The following is a 23,662-nucleotide window of genomic DNA, read 5'->3' on the forward strand; positions in this document are numbered from 1 at the left end:
TGACCAGCCAGCTGTGGGCCCATTGGTGGGAGAAAGGACACCTTCCTTATTTTTCACTTCTTGACTACCCACTCCTTTTTTAAAAAGTTGTGCTTTAGGTGAAAGTTTACAGAGCAAATTAGTTTCTCACTGAACAAATAATACACATATTGTTTTGTGACATTGTTTGCTAACCCCTTGACATGTCAACACTCCCTGCTTCTCAACCTTGGGTTCCCCATCTCCGTTTGTCCAGCTTTCCTGTCCGCTCCTGCCTTCTCATCCTTGCCCCTTGTCTGGTGTGCCCATTTAGTCTCGTATATATGGTTGAGCTACATGTATTATTGTTTGTTTTATGGGCCTGTCTAATCTTTGGCTGAAGGGTCAACCTCAGGAGTGATTTCAGTACTGAGTTAAGAGGGCGTCTGAGGGCCATACTCCCAGCATTTCTCCATTCTCTGTTGGACCAGTAATTGACTATCCACTTCTGTCTGAGAGGCCCAACACCCCGACCGCACTGGTGAGGAGGGCTCCCACACCCTGGCTGGCACAAGTAGACAAAAAATATTCTTAGCCATTTAAGGAGACAGAGACTTTGAAACCGGGAGCTCAAGCTGAATAATCAGATTAGGGGCCTGGAAGCAGAGCTAATGGAAGAACTGAAAACAATGCTAATAAAAATGTAATGAGTGTTCTTAAGGATATTTGCTCTTTAAAAAATTAGAGTTTCTGGAACCAAAAAAACTTCTGAATTTAAACAATTATTTGAGGAATATGGAAAGTTTTTTTTTTCCACCCCCCTGGGGCAGGGGGTTGTTCCCTGATAAATCCACTGACATTTCTATAATTATATCAGCCATTAGCTTTTTCCTTATTAAACTAAACAAGCATCTCTAATTTCTTCCCTTTTCCCCATTTTTACTCCTTTAATCACTTCCATTGCTTGCCTCTGAATTCTCCTAACTCTCTCCATACCTTCTTTTAAAGAGTAATACATTCAACCAGCACTGTACAGCTACAGTGTCCAATGCAATTACAAGTTCCTACAGGAGGGTAAAAGATTCCACTTCATCTTCTGTCAGAGCGACACTCTGAAAACAGTCAGCATTCACAGATTGAAAGCAAAGCCTGAAGTCCATCTGGCAACTCCAGGGCCATGGGGAACAAATATATCTCTTTCCCCATGAGTTATACCTTTCTGCATAATGTCTTCTCACCTCTTCCTTTCTACTTCCTTCCATCTTCAAAGATTTCATCCAGAGTGGTTTTAATAGTGTCGTCTCTGTTATTGGTATTTAATGTTTATTGAGTAATGCAGCAGGAAGTACATCAGTGAGCGTCTGACTCACAGACTACAGTTATCCATTAGCTTTGCTGAGGCGATCTTTTGGAAATAGTTCAATGCTCAGATTGGCAAAGACACTCATGGAATTTCTTTCTGAGACAAAAGCAATGTCAAAAGATTCATACTTATTCCTGTGGGAAAGGGAACAGATTGGTGTCTTTAAGAAGTTCTGGGGTTCCAGCTGTTGAAAGTGTTCATAATACCATTGCTCCAAGCCTAGATGGAGGCCAAGACTGGAGTGGTACATCTACAAGCCAAGGAACTCCACGGATTTCCAGGAGCCACCAGAAGCTAGGAAGAGGCTAGGAAGATCTTCCCTTAGAGCCTTCAGAGACAGCAAGGCCCCGCTGACATTCTGAATTTGAACTTCTAACCTCCAAGACTGTCAGATAATAGATTTCTGTTGCTTTAAGCCACCCACTTAGTGGTACTTTGTTATGGCAGCTCTAAAAAACCGAATACGGGTACTAACCCTATCACTTAATCCCAGTAATAATATCTTCTGGAACCCAGTGAGGAGACTGGCACAGACATCAAAGCAATAAACACTCAGGAAACACCAACCCATCAGTTCAGCAACCTCTCAAGCAAGCAAGCAATTGTTCAATTATAATTTATAATTGTGTGCTGAAGGGGAGGTTGCTGAACCACAGGACTTGTCCACCTAAGAGCTGACTCTCTCACTGGGAAGAGAAAATTCCAGGCCAGTCCATTTGCCACAGAATCACCTCTGACTCACAGCGATCCCCTGTACGTGAGAGGAGTGCTGTGCTCCACAGGGTTTTCAATGGCTGGTTTTTGCAAAGTAGATCACCAGGACTTTGTTCCAAGCTGCCTCTGGGTAGATTTGATCTGTCAACCTTGTGTTTAGCAGCCATCTTAACCAATTAAAAGACAAAGCAAAGCAAAACTCAAACCCATTGCCTTCAAGTCGATTCTGACTCATAGTGGCCCTATAGGACAGAGTAGAACTTCCCCGTAGGGTTTCCAAGGAGCGCCTGGTGGATTTGAACTGCTGACTTTTTGGTTAGCAGCCGAAGCTCTTGACCGCTATGCCACCAGGGTTTCCCTTAATCAATTAGGAAACAGTAAAATACTTTATTTAAATAAGTGCTAAGAGAGGTAAAGTAGAAGGTCAGCAAAAAAGAGGAAGACCCTCAACGAGATAGACTGACGCAATGGCTGCAACAACGGGCCAAACATACCTGTAACTGTGAGGACGGCGCGGGACGGGCAATGCTTCATTCTGTTATACATAAGTCCTCTGAGTCGGAGCTGACTCAAGGGCACCTAACAATGACGACGAGAGAGGCATGGTGTAGAGCAGCGTTTCTCAAACTGAGTCCAAAAGCCTGGAGCTTTGGTGGTTGTTTTTGTTTAGATGGTCACCTAAAAGTGAATACAGTAGATGTGTGTTCTGCGTCACCTGGATAGCCCCTCAGCATTTGCACTCATCGCCAGGTAGCACTCCGTAGTGACTATGGGCTAAAGAGGACGAGTAGAGATGGAATTACTGTGCAAATGATGTTCCTTTGTGCTATGTGAGGCCGAATGGCATCAGGGTGGGCTGCCTGAGCAAAGGCTTCACAGTAACTGGTGTGCAGAAATATGACCAGCAACGGGCTTTCCCATAGCATCCAGTAATACAGGCAGCAAATCTCAAAAGAACCGGCTCAAGCAAATAGGACCATGTTCTTGTTGAAGGTGGTGATCCAGTTTCAAGAAAGCCACGTGTCCATTGTACTAAATTAATACTGTGACTTTGAATATTTTGCTTGTGTCATTTTGTAGTGTATTTGGAAACTATTGGGGTTTTATTATTGCATAACTAAGTCCACTGAAAGCACTGGTCAGGAAATCAAACGACATATTGCGCTAGGTAAATCTGCTGTAAAAGTGCTCTTTAAAGTTTTAAAAAGCAAAGATGGCATATGGATGAGGAGGGGCACCTGACCCAAGCCTCATATGCAAGTGAAAGTTGGACAATGAAAAAGAAAGACAGAAGAATTGATGTGTTCAAACTGTGGCACTGGTGAAGAATATTGAATATACCGTGGGCTACCAAAAGTGCGAAAAATCAGTCTTAGAAGAAATACAACCAAGATTCTCCTTAGAAGCAAGGATGACAAGACATCAGCTTGCTTACTTTGGACCCATCATCAGGGAAGACTAACTGCTAGAAAAAGGACTTTATGGTTGGTAAAGTAGAGGGTCAAGGCAAACGAGGAAACCCTCAGTGGGGTGCACTGACATAATAGCTTCAACACCGGGCTCAAACATACCAACGCTCACAAAGATGGCGCAGGACCAGACAACATCTCCTGTTATACAGAAGGTTGCCACAAGTTGGAGTCGACCACCAGCAAGTAACGTGAGGACGTTCTACCTTGTTTTTGTAAAACATATTTAATTAGAATTTAAATGCGTTCGTTCTTTGGAAGTCTGTAAGAATTCTTTCTTCCTTAAAGAGACTTCATTCAGTACGTGACTGAAGATTGAGAGGCAGTAGAATAAACTATGAGTGGGACAGGAGTTCAGATAATGTACTAACAGGAGCTGCTTTCAAGTCCCTTGGACTAGGAGGTTAAATGACTGCAATTCAATTAAAGATCCCATTCACTTGAAACGAAAGGGGAAACGCAAATGTTCTCGTGTGTGGCTCCCTAATGGTGGATCGGCAGGATGAGAACTGCTGATTGCATTTAGCTCTCCCAAGGACCGTGAGTAATAATAACAAAAACAATCTGCTTTTGCTGCAAGCTAACTTGGGTCCTAAGAGCAGAAGCATTGTCCTCAGGGAACTCTTCCCACTCCAATCAGCGGCATCTTAGAGAGGCAGAAAATGGAAAACTCTCTGGCAAATAATTCCTCCCTGTAGCTCTGCATTCTCTTTGATTAATGAAGAGGGAAGAGCCAGGCCCAGTGTCCTACGATCTGGTGCAGGGCTTGGCAGCCCACTTAGTGGCTCCATCACGAAATTACTTCTTCCCTTGCCTGCGATCCACCTCGGCCTGGCTCCTAGTCGTTTGGGGCCATCTTCTTGGGGGAATTTGTTTTTCTTGCTCATGAGCTGAGGCCTAGAGTTCGAGATGGGTTTCAGTAATTTGTGGAAGGGCACGGTCTCAACATAAATCCATTTCCATCATTCCCCCCGACATAGTCTTCTACTCGTTTCCAAGGCTTCCAGGACAATATTGATTTGACCTCTCCCTTACATAACATGCATTTGATTAGGAGGGATTTGAATGCTAGATGGAGTCCCTGGGTGGTACAAACAGTTAAGCTCTTGGCTGCTAACCAAAGGTCTGCAGTTCAAACCCACCAGCTTCTCTACGGGAGAAAAGACATTGCGATCTACTCCCACAAAGATTACAGCCTAGAAAACCCTATGAGGCAGTACTACCCTGTCATATGGGGTCGCTGTGAATTGCAATCAACTCGAAAGCACACAACTACTAACTGAAAGGTTGGTGGTTCAAACCCACCAAGAGACGCCTTGAAAACCCCGCGGAGCACAGCTCTACTCTGACACACACACGGTTGCCGTGAGTTGGAGCTGACTCAATTGCAACTGGCTTACTTATGAGTCGGAATCAACTCGATGGCACAGGGTTACGGGCTTACTTTGGTTTGATATTCTAGATATGGGAGCTTTGAGCAAGTGGTCAAATGAAAAGCACATCAAGACTTAGAAAGGGAGAAGCTTTCTTTAGAAAGACGGGGGGAGGAGGGACTAACGTAATAGTGGAGAGGGGACAACTACAATAGAACACTCTGACTATGAGGGACTCTTAGTCGCCAAGAGTCAGAAACAGTGTTTTCTTTAGCAGAGACTGCAAGTGAACAAGTCTAGAAAACACCCAGATGTGGGGAAGTGGGATGAGAGGATGACGTCATCAAATAGAAGATCAGAATATTCCACACTGAGATCAGCCTGCTCTCTTGAAGGGGCCCTTAAAGAGAGGTAGTATGTTGGCTCAGGCTGAGGATTCAGGGACTTGGGGGAGGCAGAGGAGGTTAACCAATGTGTCAACAAGCATTTTGTTTCTGATTGATCATAAAAAATGGGGACAAGCAATTCAGTTACTGATTTATGGGGCAGAGAATGGGAATACGGAGGGTCCACAGAGCATAGTGGTTAAGTGCTCACCTGTTAACCAAAGGGTCGATGGTTCGAACCCACCAGCTGCTCCGCTGGAGAAAAATGTGGCAGTCTGCTTCTGTAAAGATTACAGCCTTGGAAAACCTATGGCCCGGTTCTACTCTGTACTATGTCGCTATGAGTCAGAATAGACTTGACTGCAATGGGTTTAGTTTGTTTTACTTTTTTGTGTCTGGCCTTGTCACAGGTAAACAAGGCAGCATCCGTGAGTCTTACCTAAGTCATTTGGGAAAGGCAGTGCTTTGCAATAAGTCATTTACCTGAACACAAAGCATAGGAAAATTTCTCTAACCATTGCTGTTTTCCAGTATCACAGGGTTCAGATAAAATTCAACAGTATTAAACTATTTCTGACATGTCAATAAGACCATTGTTTCTTTGTGTTAGTAGAAACCCTAAGATGCCTAGAGCTACTTGTTGGAAGAACTACAATGGACTGGTTGGATTCTATTTTGATTGTACCCTTTCCCTCATTGTTTAGCACTGATTCATTAATTTCTTTGGGTTCTTCCCAGAAATGTCTCTCAATTGTTTATTCCCCTTCCTATGTTGCTATCACTGCCTTAGTGCAGGCCCTTGGTGTTTCTTGCATGGACATTGAGATAACCTCTTAGCTTGTCTTCTAGCCTCTTCCTGCCCTGATTTGTCCCCCACACCTCAATAGCTTTCTGCAACTTGTACCCCATTACACCACTTGCTCTGCCTAGAAAGAATCCATGTTTTTTACTTGCCTATTCCCCAGAGCTCAAAATCCTTGGACTAGACTAGAAGGACTTCTTGATGTGACTGTCACTGGCCCTTCTGGTCTCACCTGCCCCCACTTCTCCTGTCTTACTGTCCCAGCACTGCCGTATCCAAGTACCACAAACAGGGTGGCTTCAAACAACAGAACATTATTCTCTCACAGTTCTGGAGGCTAGAAGTCTGAATTCAGGTCCGTGTTCTCTCTGAAGACTCGAGGGGAAGATCCTCCCCTGCCTCTTCCTTGTTTCTAGTTGTTTCTGGCAATCCTTGGAGTTCTTGGCTCATGGCAGCACCCCTCCAGTCTCTGCCTCCATCTTCACATGGCCGTCTTTCCTCTGTCTCCCCATCTCTGTGTCTTTTCTCCTCTTATGAGGACATCAATCATATTGCATCAGGACTCACCATATCCAGTATGCTGTCATGTTAACTTGACTAACAACATCATCAGAGATCCTATTTCCAAACAAGGTCACATTTGCAGGAAGCAGCAACTAGAATGTCAACATATCTTTTTGAGGGACACAATTCAATCCATTACGGCTGCATCCTAAGTCTGTCCCACGTCAAAGTACGTGGCATCCTCCAGACAACCTGGATCTTTCATTTTTCTGTGCTTTTTCAATGTGTTGTTTGTGAGTGGTGAGATTCCATTCAAGCCTTCACAAGTAAGGCAGAAGTCACTTCTTCCCTGGGTCTCCTCAGACGCAAGGCACTTGGGACCCAGCAGAACTCTAGCACCGACATCAATGTGTCTTATAATTAGTACATGTCCATTCCCCAGAAGACTGTGATCCTTGAAGGGTAGAATGTGTTCCCAACTTATCTTTGTATAGTGTGTCTAACACAGCGTCAAGCACATAGCAGCACAGAGTAGCTAGTTAATATGTGCATGTTTACTCTGGGGGATGGATAACCTTCAAGAAGACCTGAACTCTATTTCTGTACTCCACTGACTACCCATGTAACCTTGGGTGAGTCATTTCACTTCTCCAGGTCTCAGTTCCCACACCTATGAAATGAAACGTGGGGACATATAGTCTCCAAGATCTCTCCAAGCTCTGGCATCTTACTATTGCCATTTTTACTTGTCCAGAAGACAACTTCGATCATTAAAACAACCCCTTGTCCATGACATGCAGAGACAACAAAAACAAAACCAGATTTCTTTATGAACTCATTTTGACCCCACATTTCATGTCCATTCCTGAGAGGAACCAATCCAGTCTTTATAAGCTTCCTGATATTACAAAACTTCATCCCTTCGCTGAGTTAAAATGTTTTATTCCATTAATTTATGTCGGTTAAATAGATGGCTCTGTTCATATTTCCAGTGATTTCAAACCATAGGTTTATGGTATGCCTGTCCCTGGTACAGGCACAAAAAGATATTTATGAAAGAACATGGTGTTTAATAGAATAACATTTATCATTTCAAATGTCTCAAAATTGTAAATACAATATAAGACTATAAATTATTAAAAAAAACCTCACCTCTAAAACCAATTATTTTCTCATTTGTGTATTCTTTTTCTATCCTTATATGAACATATTTTTATATAGTTTTAATGAAGGTGTCAGTTTCATACCCTAGTGTTTTTGTTTGGCACATCACCAAGCAATTTCTATTGCTTATACATAGCCTCTGTAACTATTATTTTTCAGGTCTGCGTAATATTTCTTCAATGGACATTGAACACTTTAAGTATTTTCCCTTTTTTTACCTGTTAGATTGCTTCCTTTTACTCATCATTAGAAACAATTCTACAACAAATACCTTCCGTTATTTAGAATCTTCTTTATTTGGGATTTTTACCATAGGATATATTTCCAGAAGTGGGGTTATTTGGCTAAATAGTAATATTGCTAAATTGAGTTTTTTAATTAATATTTTGTTGTGCGTTTGGTGAAAGTAGACACAGCACAAGAAGTTCCCACTCAACACTTTCTATGTGTAATGTTCAGTGACCTTGGTTACATTTTTCACATTCTTCTTCAGTATTCTCCTTATTTCCATTCTAGTTGTTCCACACCCATTCATTTAGTCTCACTGCCCCTCAAACTTCTCATCTAGACTTAAGAGTAACTGTTGTCCATTTGGCCTCTTACGGACAATTTTTTCAAAGAGCACAGTTCTCAGGGATGAGATTCTTTGCTTTTTGAGTTATTCTGCTGTTTAGTTAAAAGGTGATTTCAGGGGATAGTTTCTGTTCAGGGTCTGAAGACTATTTCAGGGGAACGTTCTTAGGGATTCCTCCAGACTAATGTGTCCAGGAATTCTGGAATCTTTGAGAATATGCCATAATTTATTATGCCATTTCCCAACTGGGAGATGTCTAGGCAGTTTCCTTTTTTTTTTAAGAGGAATGCTTTGCATCGGCTATGATCATTCGGTTTAATCTTTGCAGATCTAATAGGCTAAATGACATCTTATTTAAATTTCTACTGCTTTGGTTATTAGAAAAGCGCCTGTCCATGTGCTTGCTTCAGACAGGGGAGTGGAGACAGCACAGAGAGCACCTAGGGGCTCACACGCACGTGGCCCAGTTCAGAGGGGCGCTATCAGACGCTGTGAAAGGCAGGGAGAGAGGCTGGTGTACCTCCCACCACTGTGTCCTTGGAAACCGGGCCAAGGGTTTGAACTTTATCCTAAGGGTGATATGACACCTTGGGAAGATTTCAAGTAGAGGACTGACATAGAAATACTTTGGAGATCGGGCTGGAGAATTGTTTGGAGAAGGTATGGCGTGGGAGTGAGAGCAGGCAGGAAGCTGGTGCAACAATTCAGTTAGAGGATCTTTCCTTGTCCTTGGGGACCTCATGGAACGTTGTCATCAACACGCCACCTGGTAAACCCCTGCCTCGTGAAGGTGGGCATGACACTCGTCATATAAAAATGAGGTCTTAACCACCATAAGCTGTTTTTATGACGGTGACCTTTTTCCACTTTGGAAAAGTTCTCTTTTTGGCTTATTATAATGCACATATAAAGAGAATCACAGAATGTGGGCGTTGGGAGAGGTTTGAGGTATCTGGTTCAATCCCCTAATTTTAGCCACGTGAAAATGGAAAAATTTAAGCAACTTGTCTGGGGTCACAGAACGCCGAGAGGAAACTCACTGGACTAGTTCTTTTACCACCACGGACACGTACCTGTGTATTTTGGGTACTAACCCTACCGTAAGTACAGACCTTCCTGGCATTTGCTAACAGCAGCGACTTCTTGGGTGGCAACCCCTAACTTGAAAAACGATCGGTTTTACACATTCTATAGCACACCATTCAAACCCCCTGAGTTTTCGGTCACCTTAGGAACAGAAACTGGGCGAGGTGGGCCCTGTCAGTCTGCAGGGGCTGCAAGCTCGCGTTTCCTTCAGCCGTGGAATCCGGAGCGGCTGGAAGCAGCTCCCTGAGAGAGAGCTCTCCTCGCCTCCTTGCGGGAGCGCGCGCAGCAGCACCCACCCTCCTCCGTGGGCTCCGCGGCCAGTGCTCCCCTGCATCCTAGTCTCGGCGCCACCGAGGGTCCTGGAGCCCAGTCAACCGCAGTTCTGTAGCGGGTGCCCGCCGCGTGCAGGGAAGCACCGGGCAACTAGCTGCTGGAGGGCCCCGGGGGTGACCGTCCGGCCAGCTCCCCAGAGGAGGGGAGGAAGACGCTTCGCCGGGCTCCTCAACTCGACCCCCCTAATTTACATTGCGCACGAAACCTCTCCCCGGTCCTTCAGCCCCAAAGCTGTCCTGGCACAGGGCGGCTCCCCCTGGCTCGGCGAGCCTGGTGCGCGGTGGAGAGGACGCTGCCCCGCCATCCAGGCACCTGGGGCACAGGTGGGCGCTGCCACCCACGGGGTGATGGACCAGCCAGACCCTGGGTGCTGGTCTCGTGTCCTCATGTGTCACCCCGGGGAGACCAGCTTTGTGCAGTTTCCTCCCGGCTCTCAGTTCAGGATTCTGGGGTTCCCCCCGCCCCCGCCCCCGCCCGCAGCCCCCTCCCCTGCCCCTCCCGCAGCCCGCGCCCCGGGTGCAGGCTCGCCCCGGCTTTCGCCCCCACGGGGAAAGGGCGGCGGGGTGGGGGGAGTGGGCGGGGCCGGCGGGCGCGGCGGCCTCTGATTGGCCGGCGGGGGAGTGGAGGCACGGAGTTTCCCACAATGCCCCGGTGCGGGCCGCCGCGGATGGATGCTGCGGGCGGGGGCTGCCATTTGCTGCCCTGCGCGCGGCGCGGACCTGCCCGCCGCCCGCCCGCCGCCCGGCCCGGCTTCGGCAGCGGCGCGGCCATGAACCCTGGGCCCGCGGCGGCCGACGACAGGGGCGCGACGGGCGGCGGCGCGGGGGGCGGCTGCCTGGGCGCCGAGGGCGGCGCGGAGCCGCGGGGCGCAGGGGCGGCGGCGGGGGCCGCGGCGGCTGAGGGGCCGGCGGGCGCCGGGGACAAGGACGAGGCGCTGGAGGAGAAGCTGCGGAACTTAACTTTCCGGAAGCAGGTCTCTTACAGGTAGGTGTGGGCGGGCGGCCGCCAGGCAGGTGCCACAGAGCACGCGACTCCCGCCGTTCCTCTGCAGGCGCCCTGCACGGAGTTGGGCACCTGCGGCGCCGCCTCTCGCTGTGCGTGTGTGTGTGTGTGCGCGCGTGTGTGCGGCTCCCTCCTCTCTCCTGGCTCCTCTCGCCTCCGTCTCGGGGATTCCGTTCTTCTCTTTCCATCTCACCATTCCGGGGTGCAGGGAGGCTGCGAGCGCAGGGTTTTGCCCGGTTTTCCTTTATGAGATCGGAACAGCAACAGCAAAACGTGCGTGTATGTGTGTGTGTTTGGGGGGGGTCGTGTGAGCAGAGACGGAGATGCCAGTTTTCCGGAGAGTCGTCCTCAAAGTTGCCCCTAAGCTGGTGCCTGTCTTCACCCATTCCCCACCCTTCTGGATTTCTCTGGACGAACCCTTGGCACTAATTCGAGAGCTGAGATCACCCCCTCTGGCAGGCAGGCAGGACAGAACAGCGCTGTACCAAGAGAAATCCTTGTGGAAGTCAGACCTGCATGGGAACTCCCCGTGGATCGAGTCAGAGGAGGACCGGTGCCTGTAGATACGCAACTGGTTATCCGCCTGTCCACGTGCTCGCTCCCTCCTCGGGTGTGCCCAGAAGGATGCTGTGGGGGCGCCCATGGCCAGCTAGGGACCAGGGTGAGAATGGGGCCATACTTGCACCTCAGGATGGATGTACTGGGGAGACGAGGATAGTGAGGGATAAATTACCACCAAATTATGATGAAAGATCATCCAGCTTTGTGTCAGGATACCAAAATGAGAAATGAGGGTTGAGAAGGTTTCCCTGCTCATGCCAGGCAAGAATTAAGATGAGGACAGGCCTGGGGAATTCCAGAGGGACAGTTGATGTCACTACCCCTCCTGCTTGTGGACTTTAAAAGTCGAGGTGATACGTCAGCGTAGGACCGCAAATGTTTGCTAGGGCTGTGAGTGTTTCTTGAAAAGGGGTCAGTGACAGCATCCTGGTGTCTCCACTCCGGCTGAGTTACACCGTCCCTTCCAGAAAGCCATATCAGGTATGAAGCCTGACACAGCACGTGCTGTTATGTAAGCAAAGGCAGATGACAGGGGCATGTGGGTTTGTGAGGGGGTGGGCTTGCTCTGTGGGGGCTTCTGTGTGAATCACTTGGTCTCGGCAGACACGACCTGCGCCCAGACTGCCGTCAGGACTTGTACTCTGTGTCCAAGTGTCGTCGGCTCCTCTGGCAAGGTTGCTGCCCCTGATCCTGTGCGCGCATTACGTCCACTGAGTGTCTTACCCGAGTGGCTCTTTTAGTTACTCACAGAGCAGGGCCAAGTGGAGCTTTCTCTGTAGATGTTTGGTTTCTAAAAATAGGCAGGTGCTGGGGAGGGGCAGCTCTGGGAGCCAGGGTAGGACACAGGCAGTTCCACTTCCTGGTTTTGTGTGGCCCTCAGGGGAGCAGACACTGAGCTCACCCTGATTCAGGAGCTGTGGGCTGGGACCAGGTGATTACGTGAACTGCATGCAGGGCTGGATCCTGGGCTGAGGGACGCTCCGGTGGCGCCGGCATTCAGCACACTCCTCGTTGGGGAGGGCTGCAAAGCCAGGTTTGCAAGGGAAATCAGCTCAGCTTGCTTCTTGGCAGGGCCTCCTCTCAGCCTCAGTCCTGGGAATGTGCACTCAGTGAGGCTGAGGCTTTCTGGGCTGCACACTCCAAATACACTAGTAAGTGGGTACACACACATACACAGACAAGTGTGTGCCCACACACAGATGTGGATGCTGGCACATGCAGACAAGTGCTCACAGACACACAGATGTGGACACATACACACAGACAAGTGTGTATACTCACAGACATGGACACAGATACAGGCATATGTACACACACACCAGGCATGGACACATACACACAGACAAGTGTGCACACAGGCAGACATGGACACAGACAAGTGTGCGCACAGGCAGACGTGGACACAGACAAGTGTGCGCACACGCAGACGTGGACACACAAGTGTGCGCACATGCAGACGTGGACACAGACAAGTGTGCACACACAGATGTGGACACAGACACATAGGCAAGTGTGCACACACGCAGACGTGGACAGACACACAGACAAGTGTGCAAACATGCAGACGTGGACACAGACAAGTGTGTACACACGCAGACGTGGGCACAGACATACAGACAAGTGCACACACACGCAGATGTGGACACAGACACACAGACAAGTGTGCACACACAGACGTGGACACAGACACACAGACAGGTGTGCACACACGCATAGGTGGACACGGGCGCTGCGTTTCTCTGTCGGTGAATGCTAATACTGCACCTGCCCTACAGTCCATAGAAGTGGGCTCCACTTTGTGAACATCATTTCCTTGTAAATAGAGCCTTACAGGTTTCAATCCAGTGAACCACCTGCACTGGCGCCCCCTCAGGTGGCGGGTTCAAAATGCCCACCAGCCCAGACAAGCAGAATCAAACTCTCTGTGGACGGTAATTTTCAACAGGCTCCCCAGGCAATAGGAGCCCTGGTGGAGAATTGATAAAGTGCTTGGCTGCTAAAGCGCTCAGTGGTTCAAACCCACCATCTGCTCCACGGGAGAAAAGACCTGGTGGTCTGCTTCCATAAAGATTACAACCCAGGAAACCCAATGGAGCAGTTCAGTTCTGTGCTATAGGGTCACTATGAGTCAGAATCAACTCGACATCACACAGCCACCACCACCACCCCAGGTGATGCTTAGGCACACTAATATGCGAGGATTGTGGCCCTGTTTGTTTCAAAGGCAAAGTAGCTAATCTTTGAGCTCTTCTTAGGTCATGCCACTGGCAGTCCCAATGTCAGAGGAAGGACCATGAGGCAGTAGGTGATTGTCCTGGGGGCCTGGAGACCATCTCCATGGTGGTTATTATTTTTTTAGTGTCACAGCACATGGTCTGGCCCTCTCCATGGCAGCTCTCTATGCTGGAGCCAGCTGCGGTGGGCCTGACGATATGCTGGTGGGCTGATGAGTGGTCTGGAAGGAGAGGACAGCTTTTGGCTGGAGGTGGCTGTTGTCTCTTCAGTGAGGACCACATCACCTTGTTTCTGAGGGCAGCTGGGGCAGTGGCTGGTGAAGGGGCTAGCGGAGGGCAGCCAGGAAGACCTCTTGAGTGGAGTCCAAGCACAGGGGTTCAGTTAGGGTGTGAAGTATGGCTCTTTGGGTCAGAGGGTCCTTTGAAGTGGGGAAGTGGAGATTTGCAGGTAGGTAAGAAATGTGAAGAACACGGATATTAGTGAATTGACACTTGACAGGAGAGAAGCAGGGGGATTGGGAGAGAGGGCGTGTGCGTGTGCATGCGTGTACGTGTGTGTGTGTAGAGGGGTCATATCTGCTCCCTCTGTTGCTAAGGAACATATAAGTGAGGGTTTAAAAATACATGAGAGTGGGCGGGCGTATGCAGCGACTCCTGTCTTTTTAGGAACCAGAGCCCTTTACAAAAAGCCTTTAAATAACCATTTCTGGAGGCAGATTCTTCATTTCGCTTGACTTTTAACTTTGTTAAGTAAAATAAACTCCTTTATGTGCCCCTAGATTTCCCCTCATTATCTTTCCTTTCTTGGCTCTTTTTGGGAACCCATTTCCCAGGAGAATTTTTCTTTATCCCAGACTCTGCCCCCTCCCCGAGCAAAGCCTCTAGTGACAGGAGAGCTGAGGGGTTTAGAAGGCAGCACCAGCGATCTCATACTTTTCTGTGAAAATAGTACTTCCCTTTTCTCTGCAAATTATGGCGCTGCAACAGATACCTATGTGCAAATGACTATGGAACGTATAGGAACTCTTGTATTTATTTTTTTTTAACTGTGGTAAGAATTCCCATTTAAGTCAGCAAAAAAAAAAAAAAAAAAAAGCTTTCCAGACAAGCCAGGGAGAGCGAGGAGAAGGTAATTGGTGCTTGCTGGGTGTCTGCTGTGTGTCAGCACTGTGCTACATGTCACTGTGCGTTGTGTCTTATTTATCCTTCAGGATGGTCCTATGACATGATTATGAGGGTCTCAGGTTCACAACAGGGGAAGCACTGGTGGTTCAGTGGTAGAATCCTTGCCTTCCGTGCCGGAGACCCAGGTTCAATTCCCAGTCAGTACACCTCATGGCAGCCACCACCTGCGTGTCAGTGGGGGCTGGCATGTTGCCATGACGCTGAACAGGTTTCAGCAGAGCTTCCAGACTAAGATGGACTAGGAAGAAAGGCCTGGCGATCTGCTTCCAAAAACCAGCCAACGAAAAGTCTCTGGATCACAGTGGTCCAGTCTACAGCCGATCGTGGGGATGGAGCAGGACGCGGCAGCATTTCGCTCCTTCGGGCACCGGGTCGCCCTGAGCCGGGGCCTAACCTGGGCATGGAGGTTGGCAGGAGACAGAATTTAAACACAGACCTGACTCCGAAGGACCTGCTCTTAGACCACGTCATGCTGCTTCTGTAAACATGCGTTTTAGGTCTGGCTGCTTTTCATGTGTATGTGTGCCTACATGTGTGTATGTACGTGTATGTGGGTACATGTGTATATGCACATACACATGTGTATGTGTGGATGCATGTGTGTGTGAGTGGGTGCACACGTGTGTGTGCACGTACACGTGTGCATGCACGTGTGTGTGTGTGTGCATGTGTGCAGCGGGAGCTGTGCTTCCATCCCATCCATGACACACCACAGTTGACTGTCTGTTACCTCTTGCACACTCTCCTCTTTGGACCCTGTCCCTCTGGCTACGTAATTTTCAGGAGCTCCACTTCTATTTCAGGAATAATAACATAGATGTAAACTCATGATGACCAGAAATTATATTAATTCTGCTTCTCAGAACAAACCCACCCATCTGCCACCTGCTATCTCTGTGAAAACAGCCACCTTAGAGTTTCCTGTGCCCCTTGTAATGATTGTCCTGGGGCTGTGTCAATGGACCTGCCTTCCAAGGACTAGCTGGCTTGTCTGGAGCCCCAGGGCTGTGAAGAATGAACCATGAAGGAGCCTCCTGAGATGCTGACGTCTGTTTCTCTTTCTATCCTTACTAACCAGGGTGGGGGTACCCGGAGGGCTTCGTGGGAGAAGGAAGTAGCAGCTGGGAACATTAACGTTCTCATGTTAGAAACCAGGTGAAAAAGGACCTCTGATTCTTTATCCTGCCCTGCAAAACACAATTACGAGACCATGACTGGGGATTGGGAATCAAACAGGACACACGGACATCATTCTCACCTGTGTGGCAGTCAGTAGTGGTGGATGGACGCTGTTCTCCTGAGTGTGAGAACGTAGCGCCCTTCTTTGTAAGTGAAACTTATTTGTGTTTTATCTGTGCTTTGCAAGTTGGTTGGATATTCAGAGACTTCTGGATCAGATGAAAGCCCTTCCTCAGTAATTACTTGGCACTGTCTGACTGTCAGTGTCCCCAGTGAGGACACATACCCAACAAGGTTTTAGGTTATTCTCTGTCCCCAGGACTTTAACCTTCCCTGGCTAATCTTTCAGAGGCTTGATTTCTACCTGGGAGAGTGTCAGTGTTGGGTCTGGGGGCTCCAGATAGAGAATCGATGAGGGCTTTGCTGGTGTTCACTTCTTCTGTGGCAATAGCAGCGTTGCCCAGTGGGGCCACATTAAGTTAGACTAGAGATAACTCTTTCTAACACTTCACTTTCCAATTTGAAAAAACGATGACTCCCAGTGAGGGTCCAGCTGGCTGTATCCCCTCTGTCCTTCCAGGCTGGGGTCTGGGGTACACGTTCAAGGCATTCTTGAAGTGGGCTCAGAGGCACACACCTATGAAGACCTTGGGCTGAGACATCTGCCATCTTTAACGGGTAACAGTGAGGCTATGGAGACTGTTTCTTCCGAGACCCCGTGATTGTAGGTTTAGGACGGTGATTACTGCAAATGAGTGGAGGTGTGTGAGCTTTTCTCCTGGTGGACAGCTGAGGAAGGAAGGTCAGGGGCTAAACAAACACTAAGCCATTAGAGGTTTTCTTTCCTTAGAAATGTAATTTGCTCCAAATAACCATAAAAATGGACACATTTCTGATTGTTTGAACTGGTTGGAACCTATTGCAAAGCATAACAAACCAATGCAATGTAGAAGAAGATTAAAGACATAAAACACCAAGTTATCTCTGTCTGCACACAAACCCACTGCTGTGGAGTCGATTCTGACTCGTAGTGACCCCATGTGGCCAAGTGAAACTGTCCCAGAAGTTTTCCAAGGCTGTAGTCTTTATGGAAGCAGATCACCAGGGCGTTCTCCCATGGAGCTGCTGGGTGGTTCCCAACTGTCAGCCCTTTAGTTAAGCAGCTGAGTGCTTAACCAGTGCACCACCAGGGCTCCTTCTATTGGGCAGAAACCCATCACCGTCGAGTCAGTTCCGACTCATAGCGACCCTGTGGGACAGAGTAGAATCGCCCCTTAGGGTTTTCTAGGTTATAATCTTTAGAGAAGCAGACTGCCACATCTTTCTCCTGTGGAGTGGCTGGTGGGTTCGAACTGCCAGCCTTTTGGTTAGCAGCCAGGCACTTCACCACTGCACCACCAGCATATTCATCCGTAAAATGGGGCAATAGTGTACCTACCTTAGAAGCTTGTCATATGAGTCGCTCTGTAAAGGACTGAGCCCGCACCTTGCACAGAGTTACTTCTAGGATTACTGTTCCCACTGGGTCGTTAACTCCTTGAGGACAGAAACCGTACCTCTCATGTGAATCTTCAACTCTCATTCCTCTTTCTCTGTAGGTGTTGAATGAATATTCATTGAATGGACTTATCTAATTCTCCCTAAATAAACTACTGCTGTTCTTCATTCCCCGACCCTTTCCATTGGTTTTTTTCTTCTTATTAAAAAAAAAAAATTATATTCTAAAGAAACTCTGCGTTTTTTCATTTACACTTTGTCCAGCAGCCTGGGATTGTGTTTCTGTTTACAACTTCCTGTTTGACTACCTGCCTCAGCCGTTTAGCCAGCTGTTGGAGGCTGGAGAAGGGTGTCAGAAGCTTGTACTTAACCAACTATTTGCAGCTTGTCAAAGAAAAGGCCTTAATTTGCCTTCTGAGTAGCACTAATTAGCTCCCAGGCTGTCTTTCTATCTGTCCCAGTCCTTTCCAAGGGGCAGTATTGATTTCCTCCTCAGGGGACTTGCTGTTGACTTTCCCTCCTGTGATTAAAAAAAAACCTAAAAGTGCAGAAAGATGGCTACCCAGCATTCCTGGAGTCCGACCTGACCGTTGTCCAGCCACCAGAGGTTACCCAGGCAACCACTGTTCTGTGTTACTTCACCAACTCCCTCCTTGAACTAATCTGATTGACTTTGGTGTGAAAGTTATTTTAGGAAGACTTTTTTAGTCGACTCAATGGCTCTAAGCTTTTGTTTTGTTTTTAACTCACTTAGTAACAAAGTCTTAAAAAAACTGTTGTAGTCATTTCAACTCCGAGTCATGGCGACTCCGTGTGTCCAAAGTAGAACTGCTCCATAGGGTTTCCAAGACTGTTGACCTTTCAGAAGCAAACCACCAGGCATTTCTTCTGAGGTGCCTCTGGGTGGACTCGAACCGCCAACCTTTTAGCTAGTAGGTGAGCACTTAACTGTGCCACCCAGGGACTCCCCCCCCCACAAAAGTGCCAACTATTTTTTTCATTCATGAAACATATAAAGCATTTGAAAGAAGGCTAGTGAGTTTCCCGATATCCGTAGTATTCAAAGAGAGGTTGAATGAGCACTGGTCGGGGAGATTTTAGAGAAAATGAAATCATCAGGTATGTGTATGGAGGTGGGACGTGGGAGCTGCGGTTGGGTAGAGGTGGGACACGAAGGATCTTTGCAGATGTATTTTAACGTTCTTTTCTTCCAGCTCTGAGGTTTTAGGAGCCTTTGAAGTGGAACACATTGTTTTGTACAGGCAAAGGAATTCTCACAGGGACTTCTGAAGTTCTTCCATTTAACCTCCCTGAGTTTTGCTCAAATGGAGATTGGCCTTTTGATTTTCAGATTCATAAATAATGTTATGATAAGGAAGCAATTCTGATTTAAGCTATGGTGGTAGTGGCCTGGCTTTGTTTGGATGTAGAGGAAAACAGTCAACGTGTAAAGCGGTAATAATTAAACCGCAATGCCATCTCGTTATTCTTACTTTCAGTTAGATGAGAGCCGATGTGGAGGAGCGGCTTCGGAGCCCTCCCCTCTGGGCTTACGTCTTCACCTCCACCTCCTGTGTGGCCACCGACAGGCAACCCAGCCCCTTGGTGCCTTGGGTATAAAATGGTAATGATATCACCATCTCGTAGGGTTGTTTGAAGGTTAAACGAATTGATACTTACAATGCTTCCTGTCACCAAAAAAAAAATAAGCACTAAATATGTGCTTGTTAAAGTGGTGTTACCCATATTTAAGCCCAGATAGTGGCAGATTTGTTTATTATTCTTCAGAATATTGAACACTAGTCAAATGCCTAAAGTCCGTGGGTGGTACCAACAGTTAAATGCTCAACTGCTAGACAAAAAGCTGGCAGTTTGAACCCACCCAGAGGCACCTTGGAAGACAGGCCTGGCGACCTGCTTCTGAAAGGTCGCAGCCTTGAAAACCCGATGGGGCGGTTCTGCTCTGCACAGGCGGGGTCACCACGGGTTGGGACTGAATCGATATGTTGTTGTTGTTAGTTGCCATCAGATTGATCTGGGCTATCACCCTGCAGAAGCAGATCTCCAGGCCTTTCTTCAGAGGCGCTTCTGGGTGGGTTTGAACCACCAGTCTTCCAGTTAGTGGTCCAGCACTTAACTGTTTGTGCCACCCAGGGACGCCCTAGCTGGTGATAAAATTCTTCAGATAGCCTGAACATGAGGTAGATAACATATATTTAAGAGATCTAATTGGCAAATTTTGGCTTTCATTAAGGTACAGAACAGGTACTTTTCCATTCACAACTTATTAAAAAGAGCTCACTCTGATGAGGGCATGTGAAGAGGAGAAAGCTGCTCCTGAAAAGAGAGCCCTAGAAATCAGAGGTGGGAAGCTGAGGGCTGAGGAGACAGGCACAGGTCGTGTGTGGAGGAGTCGCACAGCAGCCGCCAAGACCCCAGGTGATATCTGGGGGCAGGAAGTCAGGCATGGAGGGGTGGGTAGCAGGGGTCTCAGAGCTTCCTGGTGTCAGGAACGGATGGATACGTAGATAAAGACTGAGGCCCTAGAGATAGAGTGGTCTCCAGGGCTCGAGGGCCTAGGTTATTTCCCTTCTGGCCTGACTGGCTGATTTCTGCTTCATCGAGTGTCCAGACAGCGGCTGACTTCATGTCCTGGCAATCAGAGAAAAAAGCTTCCCAGGTGCCACCTGCCCTGGATTATTTCACAAATGGAAGGTTCAGCCTTCTGGGATGTTTCATCAGTTATCTCAACCAGGCCAAACAACAGAGTGTTAGTTGTTAAAGGTGTAGATGACTATTAACTGTTTGTTGAACAAATAAAACTGGTGCAGGACTGTGATGTGAATGTTGAGGAAGTAAGTCTTCCCCAAAGTAGATCTAAAAATAAATCTTTTTTTTTTCTCCGCAAAAGGTAAAGATAGGGCAGTTTGGTTGCTTTTGGGTATCATGTGGATTTTCAGGAAATAGCCAGAAAACAGACTCCTTGAACGTTCCAAAGTACATTTAAAAAAATATGTCATTCCTTTGTAAACAAGAAAGATATCAGAATTCTGTGGAAAACTACATTTTTTTTTTTTTTTAAACTTGAAAGCTGCTTGTTTAAAGATAAAAAAAGCTTTATACAAGCTGATGTGGAAGCAGTTGGAAGCAGCTCCATGTATCATTTTGAGACAAACTTCTAGAACATTCCTCAGACTGGAAGGGCTGTGATCTCCTCCTCACCCTGTGTGTGTGTGACAGGATTTGAGGCTGTCTCCCTGAAGAACTTTATGAGAAAGGAGCCTGGATTAAAACAGTTTCTGCCTTTTAAGTTGGCCTTCTCTCAATGATAGACTAAATAGCGGTGTATTGTTTCTTTCCAACGGAAGTACTGTCTTTAGCCCCTAATTCTGATAGGAAGTGGAAATGCCTTGGGCCCTGGAAGCTGCAGAGCATGGCCTTTCCTGACAGTGACCCTCCCAATCTGTTTCAGAACAGCCGTAGGGCCTGGAGCTCTCCCTGTTTCCTGAGACTGCCAAGGCAGCCCATCCATGTCCAAACTTCTGTTAAAAAAAAAAAAAAACTTCTGTAAAGGGCAGGTAAAAGAGAAGAAGAAAGCTTTCCTTGGCTTCAGTGCTCATTGCAAGTACTCAAATGCTTACCTACCTACTTGTGAGTGTTAATTATTATAAGTTACTAATTTTATTAAATGCTTACGATGAGACAAAAAAACAAAAAACAACTGGATTGCTGTCAAGTCTATTCAAACTCATGGTGACCCCATGTATTACAGAGTAGAACTGCTCCATAGGGTTTTCTTGGCTGAAGTCTTTACAGAAGCAGAGCTCAAGGCCTTTCTTTTGTGGCATCACTGGGTAGCCCCAAACCACCAGCCTTTAGGTTAGCAGTCAAGTGCAAACTGTTTGCATCACCTAGGGATTTTATTCTGTTCCAAGAGCTGCTATCCTTCGTCAACAGCCTAAAGCGGTCTTCCTTATTCATCGTCCAGCTTTCACATGTCTATGAGGTGACTGAAAATATCATGGCATGGGTCAGGCACACCTTAGTATTCAAAGTGACATCTTTGCTTTTGAATACTTGAAGGGGGTCTTTTGCAGCAGATTTGCCTAATGTGATATGTTGTTTGATTTCTTGACTGCTGCTTCCTTGGGCATTGCTTCTGTATCCAAGTAAGATGAAACCCTTGACAACTTCATTCCCTGTTTATCATGATGTTGCTTATCGGTCCAGCTGTGAGGATTTTTGTTTTCTTTATGTTGGGGTGTAATCCATACTGAAGGCTGTGGTCTTTGGTCTTCATCAGTAAGTGCTTCAAGCCCTCTTTACTTTCAGCAAGGAAGGTTGTGTCATCTGCAAAACGCAGGTTGTTAATGAGTCTTCCTCCAGTTCTTATGCTGTATTCTTCTTCATGTAGTCTGGCTTCTCAGATTATTTAGTCAGCATACAGACTGATTAAGTGTGGTGAAAGAATGCAGTCCTGACACATACCTTATCCGATTTTAAACCACTCAGTATCTTCTTGTTCTGTTCAAACAACTGCCTCTTGATCTATGTACGGGTTCCTCATGCTTCTCAATGATATCTATAATTTGTTATGATCTACACAGCTGAATGCCTTTGCATAGTCAATAAAACACAGGTGAACATCTTTGTGGTATTCTCTGCTTTCAGCCAGGATCCATCTGACATCAGCAATGAGATCTCTTGTTCCATGTCCTCTTCTGAGTCCGGCTTGAATTTCTGGCAGTTCCCTGTTGGTGTACTGCTGCAACCATTTTTGAATTATCTTCAGCAGAATTGTACTGCGTGCCCATGCCGTATTAATGATATTGTCTGTGAATTTCCATATTCTGTTGAATCACTTTCTTTGGAATGGGCACCAGTATGGATCTCCTCCAGTCGGTTGGCCAGGCAACTGTCTTGGCATAGGTGAATGAGTGCTTCCACGGTTGTATTTGTTTGTTGAAACTTTGCAGTTGGTAACCCATGAATTCCTGAAGCCTTGTTTTTCGCTGATACCTTCAGTGCAGCTTGCTTGGACTTCTTCCTTCAGTACCAGCAGTTCTTACCTCCTGAAATGGTTAAAAGTCAACCAGTTTTTTTTTGGTACAGTAACTCTGTGTATCCTTCCTTTTTTTTTTCTTTTTTGATGCTTCCTGTGTCATTCAATATTTTGCTCATAGAATCCTTCAGTATCGCAACTTGAGGCTTGAGTGGTTTTCTTCAGTTCTTTCAGGCTGAGAAATGCTGAGTGTGTTCTTCCCTTTTGGTTTTCTAACTCCAGGTCTTTGCACATGTCATTATGATGTTTTACTTTGTCTTTTCAGCTGCCCTTTGAAATCTTCTATTCAGCTCTTTTGTTTAATCATTTCTTCCATTCGGTTTAGCTACTCTATGTTCAAGAGCAAGTTTCAGTGTCTCATCTGATCTCCATTTTGGTCTTTTCTTTCTTTCCTGCCTTTTAATGACCTTTTGCTTTCTTCATGTTGTTGTCAGCTGCCTTCAGGCTGGCCTCTGACTCACAGCAACCCCAGGCCCAATGGAACAAAATGCTGCCCAGTCCTACGCCATCCCCATCATCGTTGCAGGTCAGACTGTGTGATCCACGGGGCTTTCATTGGCCGATTTTCAGAAGCAGTTCGCCAGGCCTTTCTTCCTAGTCAGTCTTAGTCTGGAAGCTCCGCTGAAACCTGTTCAGCATCATAGCAACACGCAAGCCTCCACTGACAGATGGGTGGTGGCTGGGCATGGGGTACATTGGCCAGGAATAGAACTCCTTCATGGAAGGTGAGAATCCTACCACTGAACCATCACTGCCCCCATGTGTGAGGCCATACAGCTGGTTAAGTGGCAGAGAGAAGATCTGCCCGTGACTATCTTTGCATATTGCTTTCCTAACCGCAGCTGCTCTGTCTGGTTCTTCTTTCACCCTTTCCCATTTCCTGTGGGTAAATAGCCATGTTTTTCACAGTCTAGTGGCTTATTAGCCAAAGTTCCCTTGAGGAAAGAGGGCTATGTGTTTCACCTTAGTGGGTCCAGTCCGGTGTCACATAGGACATCCAGCAGGCCGTAACAAACATTGATTGGCAGCATTTTGTTCCTTTGGGCCTGGGGTCACCATGAGTCAGGACCCAGCTTGAAAGCAGCTAACAACAACATGAAGAAAGCAAAAGGTCATTAAAAGGCAGGAAAGAAAGAAAAGACCAAAATGGAGGGCAGAAGAGACTCTGAAACTTGCTCTTGAACATAGAGTAGCTAAAGCGAATGGAAGAAATGAT

General features: G+C 47.1%; 1 protein-coding gene across 1 annotated transcript in view; it reads left to right on the forward strand.

Moving 5' to 3' along the window:
- Window positions 1-10,393: 10,393 nt before the first annotated feature.
- The window catches only part of DGKI (diacylglycerol kinase iota), a 491,936-nt gene continuing 478,667 nt past the window's right edge, over window positions 10,394-23,662 (forward strand). The window contains exon 1 of the mRNA XM_049893911.1: window positions 10,394-10,710. Coding sequence (XP_049749868.1) covers window positions 10,394-10,710 — 317 coding nt within the window. The remainder of the gene's footprint in view (window positions 10,711-23,662) is intronic.

Source organism: Elephas maximus, chromosome 8 (genome assembly GCF_024166365.1).
Source record: "Elephas maximus indicus isolate mEleMax1 chromosome 8, mEleMax1 primary haplotype, whole genome shotgun sequence".
Taxonomy (NCBI): domain Eukaryota; kingdom Metazoa; phylum Chordata; class Mammalia; order Proboscidea; family Elephantidae; genus Elephas; species Elephas maximus.